Raw genomic sequence first — 21,808 nt, 5'->3', positions numbered from 1 at the left:
AGCAAACGTCTTGGTGACGCCGGGATGTCTTTGTAACATTTTGTTTATTGTTGTGTGTTATTGTTGTTTGTGTGAAACATACAGCATTGTTCCATAGTTCTACGGTTCTTGTGGCTACGACGTAGTAGTACGTCTGCCACCTGAGAGTACACATTTCCAGAAAACTGTCAGTTAAAGGGTTAAAAATGCATTAAACAAATTATAATTATAATGCATTATGGTAACAAAAAAAAAAAAAAAAAATCTTTCTATTAACGTTTCTCTAAATATCACTTTAAAAGTGAAGGTTGTAATGTGTTGGTTCAATATTTGTCAAATATTTTTATAATCTACCTGTGTTTTATATATTTTATTTCAACTTAAGTTTCAAACACACTCACTGCATTCATCATTAGAGTTCAACTAATTTGAGAATTGTTCTACGATTATTCTGCTATAATTTTAATTGTTATATTTTATAATTTAAAGCTATTTTTAGTGTAGGAAAACTTAGCAGTTACACGGACAGTGATCAAATTTAGACGGTATGGCATACCGGTAGTAAATTGAGCTGCCAAAAATCATACTAGGCTGTAAAACTTGAAAAACAAGCTCTAGTATATTGGAATATACCTAGAACAGAACTATGTATACAAGTATACAAGCATACCAGTATATCTAGATGGTTTAATTGTTTGATTTCATGTTAAATAATGTTACATATTTAGTGCAAAAAGTGCATAAAGCAGGTAGACGACTGCTCCCACTGTTCTCACACAAATTTGATTATATTCACTTTATTCTTTAACACAATAAAAAAAGAAAATCAAAGTGATGCACGCAATCTCTCGTAAAAACAGATATCTAGTAATTCTGCCATATGTATGACGTTACTTGTAAAAAAGGAAATCAGTTCGCAATTTTGCTGTGTGCACAAATACATCAGATATGTATTTGTTTAAATACTTCTGTATTATTATGAAAATGAATGAGAACGACAGATATTATAAAATGAACATGCATGATATTATGCATGATTCATATATTATACGAATCATGCAGTTATTGGAATAATTTCTTACTTTTGAGTATTTTCTAGTGAAACTATAAACAGGACACGATAAAATGGGTCTTCACTGTCATATATGCTTCAATTGTGTTAATTGAATATCCAGTTTATTCCTTTCGTTTGTCCGTAATGAATTTTATCATTGAAAAAACACACTTCGTGGAGGCGTTGGTTCCGGGAATAGCAATGGTGAATTCTATCACAGATTGAAAATGCAGTGCAGAAACATAGATTCCTTTCTCATGAAATGATTTCCATAGACAAATCATTTGAACTCGAATTCCATATCGGTCTCTTTGATTCTGTTACATTTTCGACAAGTTTATACTGCTCAATGTACTGGCTGTCATCCATATGGATGACTGAAATTTTAAAACAATCGCCAATGATGATTTGCTACATCCCATCCCCATGCAAAGAACTTTAAAGTCAAAGAAAGCCGGGAAAACGATATAAGATCTTCAACAAGATTTTTTTTGAGACCCATTTTTCGATATAACTAATGCACATGTCATAGAACATGTGAATGTTGGTGGTAAAATGTTACTGTCCCTAACATCGCCTTCTTGCAATATGTGCTGTAATGACTGTTTTCGTGGTGGAAATGTCCAGTTTTTCTGTTTCTAATTCTATCAATAAGTCTGTGAAGCTCAAAGAAAGGTTCAACAAAATTATTTTTTTTATATATTTGCTTAAAACCGGGACGTTTATACGTATTTATTTTCGGGACGCAAATGTCGACTTCGGTACGATTCCGGAAATTCCAGGATGTATAGTAACCCTACACATAGTTCGTGTTTTTAGAGGAATTGTAAAATCTCCAGTCTTTCAAAGAGGAACTTTTGTAAGAAAAACGAATTCATCATGAGGTCAGTTACTTAACTTCCGATTTTAGAACCCTTGTACCTATGTTTCCATAAAGCAGTTCGATCTCCGTATCAGTGACTTCATCTGTTATGAAAGGTCACACTATAAGTGTCCGAAACCCAAAGGCGGATCTTGGGGGAATTCATATTTTACTTAACATTTTATCGATAAGGGTATACAACTTAAAATATGTACTGATTCTTATATACAAGTTGTAGTAATAAAATGTGTACTAATTCCCTTATTTTCAAGTGATAACAGGTTAATTTTTAGCGATGTAACTTCTCTCAAAAAATGTCACTACTGAAACTGTTAAGGAATACTTTTAAAGACGCAATAAACAAGGATGATTCATATTACTACTACCTAAACAGTATTAAATATTCGTCAATTACTTTCGTTGAATAAATATTTGTACTTTCATTGTTTGTGTTCTAGTGTCGCATCGTAACCAGAGAAACTCTGGCAATATCCAAACCTTTTAATCCATTGTACTTTATTTACAGAATTAAAGCGATAAAAATGTATATAAAATGATAATCATTTCTGTTGTTCTGTATGGTTGCGAAACATGGTCGCTTACTCTGAGGGAAGAACGTCGACTGAAAGTATTTAAACACAAGATCCAGAGACAAATATTCGGACCCAAGAGAAAAGGAATGGTGAATGGCAGAAACTTCATAACGAGGAACTGCATAATTTATACCGTTCATCAAACATTGTCACGGTTATCAAGTCTAGGAGGCTCAGGTGGGCAGGTCATGTAGCCAGAATAGAAGAAATTAGGAACGCTTTCAAAGTTTTCACTGGAAGTCTAATCGGGAAACGGTCATTAGGAAGACAGGAGCAGATGGGAGGACAATATTAAGATGGATCTCGCAGAAATAGGAATTCAAAGTAAAAACTAGTTGGCTAAGGATAGAAGTCGACGGAGAGTTTTAGTGAACGACATTGAACCTCCGAGTTCCATGGCCAATATAGTTAGTGTTTAGTTAGTTATTTACAGAAATATTATAAACGAAATGTACAGTCCGCAGCAAAAAACCTGCAACATGAGCATGTAAGTTTATTGTGAAACGATGAAGTCTTTTGCTCCAAAATAATTGTACAGGGGAGGACGCCAAGATTTCTCCTGGCCTGATTCGAGCCACTTAGACGTTATGTTGATTTCCTGCACTGTTAGGTGTAGTTTCGCTATAAACTTACATGCTCAGGTTGCAGGTTTTTTGCTGCGGACTGTACCTGTAAAAAAATAATAGAAAATAGTATTCTTTGTGGTACTTTATTAGGACATCAAGAGGCAAAGTCTTACCAAGAGCAAGGAGTCCCTTCTGCAAGGATCCAGACATTTCACTTTCAATTGCTTCCTCAATGGTTTTTCCTGCCAATTCAGCATATTCCTTAAAGAGCAGTCTCAGCTGATGAGGATTCTGATGAGCTAAGATGGCGTTGAATGCTGCTTCATCTGTTCCAGACATGCCTTCGCCTATAAGAGAAAAAATATTATTTTAACCATAATCTTAATTCTAATCAATATTCCAACTTATTCTAATAAATTTTCGTTCTGTAGGAATACATAGAACAGGTGATAGTTAAAAGTCTAAATCAAAGGTTTATCCTATCAAACTTTTCAAAATTAACACAACTGAAAAATCTCGTTCGCACCGTCCAGAAGGATATTGTTGCTCTGCATGACATAGGTGTTCTGTGCATTACCCTTTCAGCATTCCTTTTTTAACATAGGGCAAAGCCATAAAGAGTAAAACTCACACGTCTGTACATTCAGAACAACAATCAATTTTCACCTTCACGACAACCAAACAAGAAACACAAGCACCACAATATGCAAAGTGATTTTTCTTCTTGGAGGACACGGTGCCTCAGTGGTAGAGCATTCACCTCCGGTGCTTGGGGTCTCTGGTTCGATCCCAGCTCGCGCCATGTGAACTTTCTGGTGGACAAACGCCGTGCTCGTGGGTTTTCTCGGGGTTCTCCCATTTTCTTCATTCCACCATTTTCATTCATTTCTCATGATCACCGTATCCTTTAGCATGACAGGCATAACCGTGGGACGTAAAACTCAAAGATTTTATTTCATTTTTGATTTTTCTTATCCTGATAATGGAACCACAATTGTTGCCCGTTAATATATTGACCTATACATATATTTGTGTTTGTCTCAAAATTTTGATAGCTAGGTTTTCAAATGCAATAAGTAACCATTTTCCTGTTTAATCACATATAATAAATAATAGCTAACTTACTAAATAATAATAATTTAAAACCATGCTAAGATTAATATTTAAAACACCGTCAAAATTCATAATAATGTTATCAGCTAAATAATAAGTATTGGTTTTTACCATTACTCTATCATTAACAAGATTACAAATACATTTTACAATTTACCTTTGATGTAACTATTGATAAAATAATATAAAGATATTTTGTTTCAGTACACTATTATACAGATATTTTAGGATGCACGCTCCTTAATGATTTGTTTTTATTGGGAGGGATATAGGTTTTAATGATAGAATTTCAAGTACTTTTGTGGTTAATATGAGTTATCAAAATTTAAATATTCAATTCAATTTAATTAAGTCTTCATGAATTAACCACATCGGATACATACATGCACACACACACACACACACATATTATATATATATATAAAGGGAATCAAGTCCATGCACATGGATAGCACATTACTTACTACAAAATAGTAAAAATACTAAAAAAGAAGGTACAGCAATATAAGCTCTCTCGCTAAATATTTCATCAGATAGATAGATACAGAAATATAAGTTCTCTCGCTAAATATTTCATCAGATAGAATGACGAAGCAGTACAAATAAATAGAAACAGAAAAATCAACCATGAAGTGTACTGTTAGGCACAATATTGGCATATAGTTACGTAACAATGTTGGTAAATAGAAAGTAGAGAGATATTTGTAAAGAATATAAAACTAATGAAACGCGTAGGATAAGAATACAGGAAAGAAATTAAATGAAATATTTCAGTTTAACGTCCCACGATTATGCTCTTTTAGACTAAGGGAGACTATGATTAAAGCAAGTGAATGATAATGGGAGAATTAGTGGAATAAGAAAGTGGGAGGAAACGGAAGTACCCCGAAAGAACCCACGGACACGATGTTGTCTGCCACAGTCTTACTTGATCGGGGATCGATCTACCACCATGGGTCCGCCAAGTAAGAAAAGAGAAGGAATAATAAATAATGATGAAACATTATAAATTCTATACTATTAAGATATAAAACATAAATAATAAAAACAACTCTGGAGTAATAAGAAAAAAGTAATGATAAAATCGAAAGAATATGTAAACTCAAAAGCACTGCATGTAGGAAAAATAACAGTAAAAGGAGAAAAGGAAGATAGAAGTAGATATGTGAGAAACGAAGTAAATTTATTTACGTTGGTTGTTATAGATAGTTAAAACCAATATGTGTGAGTGCTCATGGGGATAGGCAGGGACAATATTGTAAGTAGCTTCCCATTTCTGTCTGAGGAACATGAACAAAAAATTTTTAAGATACATTTCAACCATTTTGCAAATAAGTATGTTGCAGTGAATTCTGGATTGTATGACAGATGGAAATTTGAGATCTGTAGGAATATACTGTATGTGATAGCTGACGTAGAGAGAAGAATAAGCAAGTTTCCCCTTCAAAGATGGGTCCTTCAATGTGGTTGCAATTATTACGCAAATGAGGCCTAAGGAACCGTAGCTACTAGGATGTTGAAATATGTATATATGTGTATGTAGAGAATCATGTTTATATATATTTGTATATAACAGATTTTGAACGTGTTTGAAAGGAAATGGCGATTGGTGGAAAATGTTAGAATATCATTAATAAATAAACAATAACAAATTAAATATACCTAGGTATAATTGAACGCAGAATTGGAAGTTATAAGAAAGATATGGATGTATTTAGAAAGGATAATTATATGACATTATGAGGGATTAAATGAGAATAAATATAACATACATTAATGTAAATAATAATACAAGAGGAAATAATACTTATGAAGATATTAAGTTTGTTAATTGATGATTGTCTTGCAGTAAAACATTTAGGCCTACTGACGGATTATGGTACAGATGTAGAATTGAATATTCTGATATATATTATTACCGGCTAATCTACATTTAACATTTTTTTTTAAAGTAATCAAATATCTATACTTAAAGCTAATACCCTACGTAAAAGTTACTTACTAAAAGATTTATAAAGGTATAATAGTTTTTGTATAATTATGGGAAGTGTCACACAACGATTCTGTCCGTCGCTCTGTCAGCCGATATCAAAGAAAAACTAACAGATAATGAGTGAATTACATATACTCTCCTACGGTGTCAAATATAGAAGTAGAAGGGGAGAAAATAGAACACGTGACTAGTTTTCGATACCTAGCTTTTATTATAAGTGATGAAATGGAGTGTGAACGTGAAATAAAAGCAAGGATAGGAATGACGGAAGAAGGCTTTAGAGCAAAGAAAAGACTATTTTCTGGGACCTTGAATAAAGAGTTGAATAAAAGAATCATAAAATGCTCGTGGGGAGTATTGTTCTGTATGGGTCAGAAACATGGACATTACGCAATAATGATGAGAAACGATTGGAAATTTTCGAAATGTGGGCGTGGACAAGAATGAAGAGAATTAGCTGGGTCAAGTGGAAAACGAATGAGAAGCTGTTAGAAACGGTAGGAAGAAAAGAACAATTTTAGATATTAGTAAGAAGAGGAAGAGAAACTAGTTTGGACATTGGCTAAAAATGAACTGTATCATGAGGGATGTGCTAGGGGGTATGGTGGCAGGAAAGAGAGGGAGAGGGCGAAGGAGACTACAATTAATGGACGATATCAAAACAGAGAAATCGTATGTGAAGACGAAGAATTTAGCGGAGGATCGTGGAGCATGGAAGCTTCTCAGTTACAGTGACCTGCCAACAATCGCAGAATACCTATGATTATATATACCCCAATAATATATCTAATCTGCCTCCTTATCGATCTAACACTTTTGGATCCCCACAATTTGAAAATAACCGTAGTTTCATAATGTGAGGCGAAAATCACTTGTCTGATAAATCGAAATATTATGACTAATTTAGTTTAATTTTTCTTTCATAACTTCTAGTGTCCTTTATGCATTTTGAGATTAAATACTTATTTATGTTTGTACTGTGTTTTATAAATGTATAAACAGTGTACGATTAATAATATCTTCTTTCATTCTATAATATGTAAATGGCATTCTTTTACAAAAAACAAAATAACAATTGCTTTCTCGATAAAATTACCTACAACCAAAAGTGGTAAAGTAAATAATGGTTCAAACAAAATTTATTTCTACTTTATAATTTTAAAAAATGCATTTTTAAATCCTACATGCCCGGTATCTCCATTCAGAAAGTAGAATTTTGTGTTATCTTTTAGGAAAGAACGTTAAGTTAGGTTAGGTTAGGGTTAGTTAGTAAGTTTGGTTCTGTTAGAATAGGTTAGATTAATTCCAAATTACATATTTATTTGTAAAAGAAATTCTATTTTGCATTATTTTTTGTTACCTTTGACACAGTACGGTAACTTAGATATAGTTAGTTAATTACTTCTGATTGAGTATACATTATTTTTATGTAAAGTAATATATCCTGACCATGCATCTGCAAACCTATTAAAAAAATTTATTCTTACCTGCATTGTACAAGATTTCAGCATCGCTTCTGGCTTTGGCTTCATTTACAGGTCCTCTTTCTTGTCTGGCCTCCTGTAATTAACAATAATGTATTATCATTATTATTATTATTATTATTATTATTATTATTATTATTATTATTAGAAATTAGTAATTTTTCTATAGTCATGCATATTGATTGATAAACTATTGAAGTAAGACAAACTTAACAAAAATAACCTATAATAATAATAATAATAATAATAATAATAATAATAATAATAATAATAATAATAATAATAATAATAATAATAATAATAATACCCTCTACTCTGTCTAAACCAAGGAGTTTTTTGTGTGTATATTTGATTCGTTGCTTGTAAATTCTACCTTGAAAACGAGCCTAACTTATTTCATGAAATACTGTAGCCTTCACTTACTGTTTTGGACGTGAGAAAAAACTTTAGCACTAGATATAGAATTTAGAAAAACTAATTTAGGGTGATTTTGAGAACACTCAGAAGTCCAAAATTTTTATTAAATAGTACAAATTTGTCATTTTTCTGCCGCTAGAAAGTTATTTAGAATTGTCTCCATTTTTATAGATAAATCTGTAAATTACTGAAAGGAGTACACAATAAGCTGAATTGACAAAACAAGAAATTAAGCTAGATCATGAATTTGGAAAATTTTTCTTGACAGAGATTCCAATGAATTTTTTTGAGATGAGATAAATTTACGTTTCTCGAGTGTGAGAGAGAAATTTTAGCTAGATATTTGGAAAACTAATAAAAAGGTCAACATTGAAAGAATTCACTGACAAAGAGCTAAAAAGTTTCATGAAACAGGGTGAATATGCCGCTTTTGTGTGTACGATTCACATTCTCTTAGTCCTGTTTCAATGAGGAAACTCTCTGATCTTTTACCTATTTAATTTATTATAAAAAGTTAAGAAAACAATTATAAAAAATATATCAAATGATAAAGCAAATTTGTTGTGAACATACCATAATGTTCATTTAAGCACGGTATAGCTAGATCCTTTACATCTGTACTACAAATCTCCATTTCGTACGTTTATTATACCTTTATATGAGAATAATTTTATAATAAATAAAATTCAGTGTTTTTTTTTTCTGTTTTAATGTTTCCGGTATTCTATTTATAAAAGAAAATAAGAAAGAATAATCTGTAGCAACAGTTACGGGTCGTTAGAATCCTACTGTAAGAAACAATGAGCTTGAACGAACAAAAGCATAACTAATAATAATAATAACAATAAGCTATATTAAGATATTGCGTTAGAGCACGTTTATCACTTTTTAGAAATTGAGGAAAACTTATTTATATGTTTTGGAAAAGACACGTGACTGAAGTTCTATGAAGAAAAAATATAGCAATGACGTAATGATGCTGGGACGATTTCCAAGAACGATGCACATATGTTTTTTAGCTTTCGCACAAAACAGTCAGCCGTGGCGGCAAATTTTCATTGATGAAGAAGTAAAGAGTCCCACAGAAGCACACACTGAATATGATCAAAAACGGTCCAAGGAAACATATGAAGACGAAAACATATTCATTATTTTTGACTTTGTAAACAAGAGTGTTTTTATCTTAATTCAAGTAGACCTCTTTAATTGTCTTCTAACCGAAAAATCTTTCTCCTTCCATCGGGAATCGAATCTGAAACCACACGCAAAGAAACAAAGAAACGCGCATTAGCCACTCAGTTGGACACTAACTACACACGTACATACACAAGTTTCCTATGTGTCAAGGGGGAACCTATACATGTCTACGTATGATCTTGTTTATTGTACGTACAATACCATCAAAGTGTCCAATCTACTATTTCATTCAGTGTAAACTCAATGGGTTAAAGCCCCTATTGGACTCCTTGGATACACTTTGGAATGTGAGCTTGAGTGTCAGAAAAGTGCGCTTGAGCCTATTACTAATGATTTAAAAAATCTGGTTCAATGATTATTCAGTTAGTTGAGGTAGTTCCAAATGATTAGTATTGATTGTATTTGAGTGGGTGGGTAGTCCTTGGCATGACCCCAGTTGAGGGTAGAGTAAGAATTTTCTCTAGTATGCTCAGTATATATGTATCTCAGATAGTATCTATTTCATTTATGGTAATCTCATACCATATAAGCAACAAAATCAAATAATTAAGATGTGATTTTTGAACAAAGGTTTTAAGTATACATCGAATGTTAAAAGATCTGATGACCACTTAAATGCTCATTTCCTTAGAGTCCATGGAATTTTCCTCGAAGAAGTAAAAACCTACGTTTAAACTTACTTATTGTCATCTACAAATCTCCCCCTCTCCTTGCCGCTATCCCCTTTTTTGTTTTATAGAACATTCTTTTTTGCGGATCGGCAATCTTTGCATTGGTTTGACGCAGCTTTCAACTCTTCCCTATCCTGTTCCAGACTTCATTTCCATGTACGTTTTCTTCCCTACATCTTGTATTATTGGATTGACGCAGCGTTCCATTTTCTCTATTCTGTTCCAGTCTTTTCATTTCAATGCATCTTTTCTTCCTTACATCTTGTATTATTGGACTGACACAGCGTTCCACCTTTCTCTATTCTGTTCCAGTCTTTTCATTTCAATGCAACTTTTCTTCCCTGCATCTTGTATTATTGAATTGATACAGCGTTCCAGCCTTCTCTATCCTCAACCAGACTTTTCATTTCTTATACTTTTTCTTCCTTACATCTTGTATTATTGGATTGGAACAGCTTTCCACCCTTCTCTATCCTGTTCCAGACTTTTCATTTCAACGTACCTTTTCTTCTCTACATCTTGTATTATTGGTTTGACACAGCTTTCCACTATTCCCTATCCTGGGCCAGACTTTTCATTTCAATGTGCTTTTTCTTCCCTTCATCTTGCGTTACTTGGTCACTATCCTTCAATCGTGGTCCTCCTTTAGGTATTTTTCATTCTGTCAAAGTTAATACCATGACTCCATGACTCTTCATGACCATAGTTAATATTGTGACTCCATATCTCATAATGTGCCCAATAATCTCATGTCTTAGTTTTAAAAGAGTCTTCAGTGTATTTTCTTTTCTATTTTCTACCACACCTAACACTCTATTTGATACCTTATCCACTCGTCTAATTTTCAACATTTATATAAATTATGGATTTTTGACATAAAGCTTTGCTTATAATGTTTAGCTAGTTTTTTTTTTTCCCTCGACCGCTCAGAATTTTATCGACGCCAATGGCGACTAACGAGGTAAGTCATATCGCTAAAATTTATAATTTTATCGTACTGGTGACTAGCGAGGCAAATGACATCGGTAAAATTACAATTTTATCGCTACTGGTGACTAGCGAGACAAGTCACATTGGTGAAATTTACAATTTTATCGCTACTGTGATTACGAGGCAAATCACATCGGTAAAATTTACAATTTTATCGCTACTGGCGACTAGCGTGCAAGTCACATCGGTAAAATTTACAATTTTATCGCTACTGGTGACTAGCGAGGCAAGTCGCATCAGTAAAATTTACAACTTTATCGCTACAAGCTAAGGGAAAAACTTATCTAATTTCCTACTTCTAGTATATACTAGGTAAGTTTTCTTTCCTTTTTTTAGTGATAAACTTTCCAATTTTTACATATATGACTTTTCTCAGGAGCTACCACTGAATGACGCATTTTGTGTGATGACCCTCCCCCTTCCAATCTTAATGAATAAGAACTTACACTGACGATCATAGTGACGAGACGTCTGAAGTGACCAGATGTATCTCCCTTCAGGTCATCCTCCAAGGAACTGTCGTATCCTATATAAAAGAAAGAGAGAAAAGGTTAAATATATATACTATTAGTTTTGTTAAATTATTATCAAAATTGACTTCTCTTTAAACGCTGCTTAATGAACCGTTAGAATGCCGTTCTAGAAATGTGTTATAAATGACTATAACAAATTGATTCATTGATTCTACTGCAAGGAATGATGCATATAACAATTTACATTAAGTTGCAGCAAAGGGTGCTCAACCGATCGGGCTGAAACTTAGTATATAGATGGAGACTAAAAAATGCCAGGTCTGAAAGGACGATGCTGAACATAGGCTAAGGAGGTGGTTAATGAATCGTATAAAAACTATCCATATCATGTATGTGTGTATGTTCCAGCATAACTGTGGAACGCCTGGAGTAATTTCCTAAACTTGGTACACACAACATGACTACAATCTGAAGACACCCCTAGCATCCCTAAAGGGTTTGAAGCGGATAGACAGGTAAAAATAGTAGGAAATGATAGATATTAATGTCGATTCCAGAGCGTGTTCTTTTTAGTCTTTCATTCTCGTTAGAGGTGGATGGACCTCCATTTATAGCAAACCAGCAACAAGGGCAAATGGACTCGACTGGTGTGCTGAACACACATTCCCCTAAATTTCATAACGTTGCCTAACTCAAAGTCCTTCGAGTTTCGTGCAAAGGAACTTATAGCAGAGGCACTAAGGAGGCTTATGACATATTATTTTGTTTTCTGCAAATAATTTGGTAAATTTTCAAGTGAAATAACTACTTTCTAACAGCATATGCCCAGAAAAAAACAATTAGTTTCTTTTTGGATAAAATTTACGTGCTAATCATAACTTTCGCCTGTAGGGATGCGCACGAGACAAGATTTGTGGCTGTCTCGTCTCGAAAATGTGCTGTAAAAGTGATGTCTCGACTCGAAAAATGTATATTTCTCTATTTGAAGAGCCGTGTCTGGACTTGAATTTTGTCAGGAAAATCCTGTCTCGACTCGTCTCGTGTACATCCCTATTTGCCTGTATCTCATTAACTATACAATGCACTGTTGTCTTGTTATTGTCATCCTCCTTCAGCCGCTATAGAGAATCAAAATTTCATTATGTGGAAACGTTAGCAGACTAACTTAGATTCATTAGCATTGCTCTACGAATTCAACAACCACTAACATCGAGTGTTATGCTAATAAATGATGCTAATGTCAACATAAATTGACTTTAACTTCCATCTGGAAAGAATCGATGTAACTATATGGTGGACTGGTAGATCTCTGTGGTTCTTTATCTGCGAAAAAAATTGAAATGAAATGAAATCTTCAAGTCTTACGTCCCACCATTATGCCGGCTAGGCTAAAGGAGGAGGTGATGATGAGAAATGACTACAATGGTGGAATGAAGAAAGTCGGAAGAAACGGAAGAACCCCGAGAAAACCCACGCACACAGTGTTTGTCCACCACCAAGTTCACTTAGCGCAAGCTGGGATTGAACCTAAGACCCATGCACCAGAGGTGAACACTACCACTGGGCCACCGCTGTCCTTCCTTTGTCTGCGACGCTTTCTTTATCTGCCCTTTCTTTATATATATATATATATATATATATATATATATATATATATATATATATATATATATATCGCTTTATTTTGATTTCTAGTAAAATAATGCTCTGTAGTCCATGGGCGCCATTTTTAGAACCCGATATACTGTATATACATGATGCTTCAAAACAACACCGATAACGTTTGGGAGGTGATTCCTGACACCAAGATAAGACAAGAAATATAGATCAACCTGGGTGCACAAATGCTTCCTTTCGGAATTATAGCCTGCCGGAAACATGAAAAAATGAACTTTAAAGGTCCATAGCTCCAAAACTATGGAACCAACTGTAGTCGGATCAAGAAATCACTTAGGAACTAATATGTGCCCTATGCAAAAATCCAGAATTTTTAAAAAGGGAGTTTGGCTACGGGCATGTAATTTGAAGTACCCACCAACTACCTCTTTAAAAATTGTTGCGTGAGTACCTTGGGATTCTGAAACATGAAATTTTTGGATAGCGTACATATTAGCTAACAAGTCTTGATTCGATTACGGTAGGTCCCATAGTGTTAGAGCTATGGACCTCTAAAGTTCATTTTTTCATGTTTCCGGCAGCCTATAACTCCCAAAGGACGCATTTGTGCACTCAGGATGGTCTATAATTTTTCTCTTATCTCGGTGTCAGGAATCACATCACAAACGTTGTCGGTGTTGTTTTGAAACACCCTATATATCGATTTTGTCGAAGCCATGAAAAAGTACAACTTTATGCTTTTCCCAGAGCCTGCTAGAAAGAAGAAACATTTCCGCCATTTTTATAATATTTCACGTTTCATTATTCTTGTAACCTTGAATTAGGAGAGAGAGATTGTTTCTATTCCAGACTGGAGGCCACGGACGCTGCTACGAGAAGAAAAGGAAGAGAAATTACGTAGTCTCACGATCTTTTCTCGACTTCGGTGGCCTTCTCGTTCCACTAAGCGAGGAGCATCACGTCATGCAGGAAATATGACAGGGACTTTCTTGTTTCAGCTAACCACACAGCCTTTGTATTCCAGCTCTTAGCATTTGAACATTCTCTCTCTCTCTCTCTCTCTCTCTCTCTCTTTCATAATATAGGAGAACCAAAAATCAATGGTGGAACCAGAATTTATCATACAGGGGGATAGAAAGGCTGCTGGAATCTCAACGAACTTCAGAAGGATCAATACGAAGTATGATGTAACTCGTCTCATATCAGGGCATAAGCGCGGGACGTTAAACTGAAAAAAATCATTTTCATTTCATTATATCAGGTCTCCCTGCTGATCTAGTGACTACAGGATCCTGGAACAGCACTGAAATTTCATAACATTAACTGCTTCGGATTTCACCTTACACTGTAGGTCCACGTTTCATATGAACTTGGTGCTAATAAGAGATGTTAAAGATCAACAAATTAACAACACATTTCTGCTGTACCAGGAGTGCCGTGCCGTGAAAAATCAGCGCCCGGGGCGACGCAAGAGTATACGACGGCGCCCCTATACATATATTCCACGTAATTTTTCCTTCCTTTTTTCCTTTTTTCTCCTGAATTTTTCGCTCCCTTACTCCGGGGCCTTCACCCCGTTTGCCCCCCCCCCCAACGGCACGGCCCTGTGTACCAGCTACATGTATTCGAGAGCAATCGGGCTTGCCTTAAATAAATTGAAAAGAAATGAAATCTTTCGGTTTAACGTCTCACGATTATGTCTGTTAGGCTAAGGGAGACGGATGATTAAGGCAAGTGAATGATGATGGGCGATTCTCTGGCAAGTGGTCCATTGTCAGTAAATTTTCAAAATTAATTTGAAACTATGATATTTATGTTTTCCTATTAAGAAATAGTGTAATTATGTACTAAGATATTTAAAATCTTTTTATGAAATATATTTACAAGATTTTGACCACATAAACTTTATCCGTTCTACATCATGCTCAATGCTGTTCACATATCCCAATTTTCAAATAATTTTCAAACTCAATTCTAAATCTATAGTTATATGAACAATAGAAAAAAATATGAAGTGGACCTTTGGCAAAAATTTGCCTATTTTGTTTTAATTAATATATTATTCTGGTAGGCAAAAAACGTAGTTTTCTCATGTCATGTTTTGCTGTCCCGTGCGTAACGGAAAACATGTATTTTTCGTGTTTTCTTTGTAATTGTAGAAGATAAAGTATTGAAACTTTTGCTCCAAAGTAGAATTATTATTAGCCTGTTAGTGGTACTTATTAAATTTGTTTATCATCCTTCTTATGTATTTCATAAGGTATAGAAATGTTGTCCCGTGCGTAACGTGACGCACGGGACATTTACAGATTTATCCAAGGAAGTGAATAAAATTAAGTTATTAAGATTTCAATACGTGTTTATTGTTATTATGGTTAAGCAATGAAGAATAAACTTCTATATTAACTCAAAGAAACATGAATTTGCTGTAAGAAACTAAACCAAACATAACTACCTAAAAAGTCTACGTTAAGTTACATAGAGACATTTACCACGAGGCCTAAAAAGAAATTATCATGATAAATCACACTTTTTTCTTTTCATTAGAAACGTGGGTATCAAAGTTGGTTTCACAGTCTTGTAGAGGGCAAATGGATTCGCTTCAAAACTCTTTAGCTCTTTACAATAAACGGCTACTGGTTCTGGGACCTTATAGTATATTCTTTCATTCTTTATCAGCAAATTAGATGCTTGAAGTATATTTAAAACTTGATCAAATGAGACATAAGATCTGTTCTTTTCATCGAAACAAAAATTTGTACAACTGTTATCCTTGCATTTCAGATTTGTTACTTTAATGTCCCCATCTTCTACATCACTTTCAGACACACATACATACCGATATTTAATCCTATATCTGGAAGAACCACAATCAAATTTCACTAGGAGAAATACACCTGGTCTAATATTGCCCATTCTGAGCTCGACACTTGGTGGGTTGGAATATCATTATGAACATCGTCTTCAAAGTTGTATTCTGAATTAATGTCGCTGTCATCATTTGATGAATATATCATTCTGTACACTGGATCTCTTTTCGTTTTCCTTGAAACAATCTGACTTGAATTACCTTGTTGTTCTTCACATTTTAGAGTGATTTCCTGTTCTAAAGGGCTAACAACGAAACAATGCGGAATGAGTTTCGCAAAAGGAATGTGAAAGGAAAAGAGTTAATCTTATAACTTGTCTATAATGCTGCATTCTCACTTTATTTTTCAGTCTCACCTTCTTCTTATGTTTGTCTTAATTTTCTAGCCCTTTCAGCGAGCGTCGCTCATTGCTTTTGTTGATCGATTCAGTTCACCACTGACAATATTACTTGGAACAGAGTTACTTGCTTGTGAATCCATATTACTTACTATAAAAAAAAAAAAAAAAAAAAAAAAAAAAAAAAAAAAAAACCCTCACGCAAATCTTCACTGTGAAATAACAAAGAATCATACCAAATAACCAAAACCCAACTATTTCACTTCAATTCACTTTCCCGTATTTCAGTTGACAATGGAAGCGTTCAAACGAATGAATGTTTGTTAGGTAGCACAGAGGATCGAGCAGTTCAACAGTTGTACAACATTAGAGGTTTGAACGCCATCAATCAGCGCTCAGACAAATACTCTAAAGACATGGTAATAACACTAAGCGAGTTGGCTAGCCAAGTTCGACTTTGATACTTTCGAATGTAATTTAATTAATTTAAATTAAATTATGGATGCAAATTTTTTGTGCTTGTTAATGTCCAAATGTTAATCTTAAAATATCAATCTTTTTAGTAAGGATATTGCATGCTAACAGTCTTAGAACAGCCAAACAATTGCATGGTTACTTTTCTGTCCCGTGCGTAACGGTGAGTCGAAAAAGAAAACATAGTGTAAGGCTAATTAAATTCTATTTTCCAATTTAAAAAATATAATGCACAGTAAGGAGAATGAATGTAGAACATAAGTAATGGCATATAAAATGAAAATTCTGCCATAAATCGCAGAGAATGTCCAATGAAATTGAGGTTGTCAAATGAGCTTTTTGTCTGAGTCCCGTGCGTAACGCTTAATTTTGGCTTATAACTCAAAATTGCAATTGTTTCGTGTTTCATTTTATTTAACTATGCACTAATAATTTTTCCCCTAATTTTGACATACTTTTTATTTTATTTGAAAATACATTTTTGTTTAAAAAAAGCAGTTTTTGTGTACGAATGTCCCGTGCGTAACGCTGAGAATCGCCCTGATGGAAAAAGTGGTGGAATAAGAGTGTGGGAGGAAACGGGAGTATGCCGAGAAAATCCACGGATCCAGAAACTTACTTGGTCGGGAATAGGACCAGCGACCCCAGGTACCTGAGGTAAGCGCTTTACCACTGAGCTACCGCGATCCCTTTGCCTTAATAAAAATAGGTATGAATATACAAAAGGCAAGTTTTTTTTCTCGGAGTGGGTGGGTGCAGCGGCGTATTTAGGGGACTATCGGGCTCAAGTTCCCCCGAAATAAATTTGTTTTATGCACAACTTCATTAAAATTTGTCGGCACACAAAAGATAAAAAAAAAAGTAAGTGTTTACTCACATGTTGTGCTTAAGCCGCCCCCGAAACAAAATCCTAAATACGCCATTGGGTGGGAGGATATTTTGTTCCCCGTATACGTTTTATTATTTGTCTTTCATTGTTTCTTTATCCAAATCTCTCGCTTAGCTTCAACCGTAATACATTTCACGATTAACATAGAAAGTTTACAACATGGAATGACAGAAGCGACGAGAAGTCGATGTCCTCTATCGAGTTTTTTGTTACGTTTCTCCTTGGCGGTAACAACGTTCTTCATTGACTTAAATTCAACAAGCAGAGGCGAAAATGCTGTTATTATTACTATTCTTTTAATATATCGTTATGACTTATGAGTAATTTAAATACTACACACTTCTGTGATTTTAACATTTTTAGTGTTACCATCGATAACAGCAGTTACATTAACTCCACGTCCCCGCATCAAGGTGACCAGAACTTTAACTTTCAAAAACGGGACGCATACGGAAGGGGGGTGACTTCCACATTGCATTTTGGGACTCAGCAGTGTTTTTAATTTACAAAATACACAATAAGAATGATAACACAGCGTTTCTAACTTAAGTACTACCCAACAATACTTTTAACTACTTCAACACTCAGAATTCCCACTCAATTCCCACTTGAACCAGAGAACATTCAATTCTCATTTGAATATTCAGAAGTTTTAGGCACGGCTGAACCTTCCCAATGAGTGTTGGTACGGAAGAGTGTAGAATTAGCATTGACCATTTATATTTTGAATAATAATTACGGGACACCTGGGTCATGTTTGCTTAAAAACGGGACATTTAGGCATTCCGTTTAAGAATCAGAAAAAAACGGGACAACGGTTGAAAATAAGGGACTGTCCCGGCTAAAACGGGACGTCTGGTCACCTTGCCCCCGCATCTATCTCATTAGTACTATAAGGAATGAAACTTATCTTTCGTAGTCGTAGAGAAACCACTAAGTTTATTTGATGCGTTGTTTCTAGAACTTGCATAGCCGCCACAACGCCTACTTAGTTTCCTATTGTTCTCAAGTCCTGACATCAGTATTGCCACAATGACAAATAGTAAACTTTCCTATCATTTCTGAATTTGAAACCATTTCCACATACTTGATGCTAATAGTAACGATAAGAGTTTCGCAGCGAAACTGTTTTGTCTTTTTGTCATAGAATTACCATGTGGAACTTTGAAGTACCGTGTGTAATCTCTATATCACTAGTATTTGGTGCGCCTAATATACTTCGGAATTCGAAGTAATTATCTTGTTTACTCTCAACATCCTCGAAGTTATTTCCACTTCGTTGGAATTGGAAAAGATCTGATGTGTTCACAGCCTTCAAAGATAGATTTCTATTCTTCTTATTGTCTGTATCTAAGGAAGAAAACACGAATAAAACAGATTGGTACTTTTTTTTTTTTTCGTTTCTTCAACAGTCGATGACGTTCACATTTCATAGCTTTGATAATTCGTCCGAACTGTCATTCGTAATTATCACTGACTGAAATACGTTTACAAACGATATCTCCATTGTTTCCGACTCAATTGAAGTCAGGCATGCGAATTTCGCTATCACTGCCAGTAATTAGAACGGCAATCTACGTAAATGCTGGTCCATTATACGTGCATTCGAGGAAATTCTTTCTTCACATCGATCGAATAGATGCATGTTATTTCGACATGCTCAAAACATGTTTCGTAGATCATTCCGACATGTTTCAAACAAGTTTTGCACATCGTTTCAGTGACTATTGTTTATTCGCATTGTAGTAAAAAAAAAGAAGAAGAAGACGAATCTCTTACAAAGACGCCGAAGATGGGATAGGTGGCATGGCAAGGGCGCCGATCCTGGGGGGCCGGGGACACGGGCCCCCCAAAGCTCATGTGGGACCCCCTATTGTATTTATGAATATACAATATTTGGCATAATTTGACTGCAATTTGTCTTAAAATTCTCATATATATATATATATATATATATATATATATATATATATATATATATATATATATATATATATATATATATATATATATATATATATATATATATATATATATATATATATATATATATATATATATATATAAACAGGAGAATCATGCTTAACTTTATGTTGAACTATGTTGTAGAATATAACCATGCCTTACTTCCGATGGTTATGCCTTATAGACTGAATGACACAAACTAATAACAAAAGTGAATGATTATAAAGGACTTGGTGAGATGAGATGAGAATATGGGAGGAAACGGAAGAACCCGGAGAAAATCGACAACAACGATGTCCATAAAAAAAAACTCACTTGACTTGGTATCGAAACAGGGATCCCTTACACCAGAGATAAACGTTTCACTACTAAGCCATCGTATCCTCCCATAAATAGAAATTAGAACTGCATAATAAGCTACGTGGCTTTGGTGAACACAGTTCTGGATTCAACTTCGCACAGGGCCTACAATTTCCGGTCCTAACCTAGTATTACGAAGAAACTGAAAAGATCCTCGAGTTAAGAAGTGCCAAACTCCAATCCAAAAAAGCAGAAATAATGGTGTGGAACTCGATGTGCCGACCACACATCATCGAACTAGAAAGGCGCACGGCCGGCCATAGCCTGGTGTGTGCTCTGTAGTATCAAATATTTTTTTTTTTTTTTTTTTTTTTTTTTTTACTCATTTAATTAAAAGTGAACATCTTTTGGTGCAATGCCTGTTTGAAACGATGAATCCTGAAAGCGAGGTCACCTAACGTACTTGGGAGAAGATCTTGTAAAAAGTCATGTCTTCAGAAGAACATAAGATACGGACGGAACGTGCTTTGTAAGAGCAAGCAATGTTGCAACGCATTTCCCGTCCTCCAGACTTTCTTTATGCCTAATAAAGGTCATTTCCATTGGAATGTGGTTCCAAGCCATGTAGTCTGCGAAGATGGAACTTAATGATATTAAACGCATGTTGCAGCAAGACCTTTAAAAATGGAGGCCTTCAACGAACAACGGATGCTAAATTTTTATTGGAATGGGGAAACTCAAAGGCGGCTTTACGGCAAATTTCAGTGCTATAAGATATTTCATACATTTCACTGGTGCGAAGGGAATTATTTCGTAGACTAATGGATCATTAGACGCTTCTAGAAACATGGTTTACAAGTAAATGCAGAGAACACAAAATACATGGAAGTTTGTCGGGATCGTAATACTGCAAATTACGGATGTGTTAAAATATAAAATAATACTTTCGACAAACTCAAATATCTAGGGTCAATATTAACAGACCAAAACCATATTCACAAAGAAATTAAATCACTAAAAGTAGGGAATTCGTGTTATTATTGAATTCAAAATCTTTTGTCCTCGCGAATTCTGTAGAGGAATTTGAAGCTTAAAATATATAAAAGGATAACCATGCCTGTTGTTCTATATTGTTGCGAAACATGGTCCCTTACTCTGAGGGAAGAACATAGACTGAAAGTATTTGAGAACAAAATCCTGAGACGAATATTCGGACCCAAGAGGAACGGGAATGGCGGAAACTTCATAACGAGGAACTACATAATTTATACGCTTTACCCAACATTGTTAGAGTCGTCAAGTCTAGGAGGCTTGGGTGGGCGGGTCATGTAGCTAGAATGAAAGAAAGTAGAAACGCTTTCAAAGTCTTGACTGGAAGACCAATCGGAAAACGACCATTAGGAAGACCTAGGCGCAGATGGGAGGACAATATTAAAATGGATCTCGCAGAGATTGGAATACAAAGTAGAAACTGGATGCAGTTAGCTAAGGATAGAAGTCAGTGGAGAGCTTTTGTGAACGCGGCATTGAACCTCCGGGCTCCATACAGGCCATAGAGTTGCAGTGTGAGTACTGGAAACCATACCTATACTGTACACTTTTAGCATACGTAATATGTTGGCTTACTTTTCTGATTGCGGGTAGATCGCTTTCATGATATATACTGCTTTGCAGGATCAAGATTTTAGCATTGACGTTGCTTAGTGTGCACTGTGCTATATATTCAGTCATTAAATAGCTTGTTTTACCTTGGTAGGAATCTAGTTGCAGCTAGTCTAGGGTGACCAACCGTCCCATAAAAACGGGATTGTCCCGTTTTTTCACTACCATTCCCGGTGTCCCGAAAACTTCTCCCGGGACGCCAAAATGTCCCGTATTTACGTACATTGGGTACAAAAAAAAACTTTCGAATCGCTAAAATTTCCTAATTTATATTATTATTTTCTACACTATGTGATTATATT

The 21,808-nt window shown here is 34.8% G+C and overlaps 1 protein-coding gene across 3 annotated transcripts in view; it reads right to left on the bottom strand.

Annotated features, from left to right (window-relative positions):
- LOC145680333 (annexin B10-like) overlaps positions 1 to 21,808 on the bottom strand; it is a 61,448-nt gene that overhangs the window by 6,868 nt on the left and 32,772 nt on the right. For all 3 annotated transcript variants that reach the window (XM_081750716.1, XM_081750717.1, XM_081750718.1), the window contains 3 exons: positions 11,366 to 11,445; positions 7,648 to 7,720; positions 3,228 to 3,401 (listed from right to left, as the gene is read on the bottom strand). In XM_081750716.1, the coding sequence (XP_081606842.1) occupies positions 3,228 to 3,401; positions 7,648 to 7,720; positions 11,366 to 11,445 (327 nt within the window). The remainder of the gene's footprint in view (positions 1 to 3,227; positions 3,402 to 7,647; positions 7,721 to 11,365; positions 11,446 to 21,808) is intronic.

The sequence above is a fragment of the Thermobia domestica genome, chromosome 3 (genome assembly GCF_964235325.1).
Source record: "Thermobia domestica chromosome 3, izTheDome1.hap1.1, whole genome shotgun sequence".
Taxonomy (NCBI): Eukaryota; Metazoa; Arthropoda; class Insecta; order Zygentoma; family Lepismatidae; genus Thermobia; species Thermobia domestica.
The sequence above is the reverse complement of the archived record's forward strand: the minus strand, read 5'-3'. Positions and strand labels throughout refer to the sequence as shown.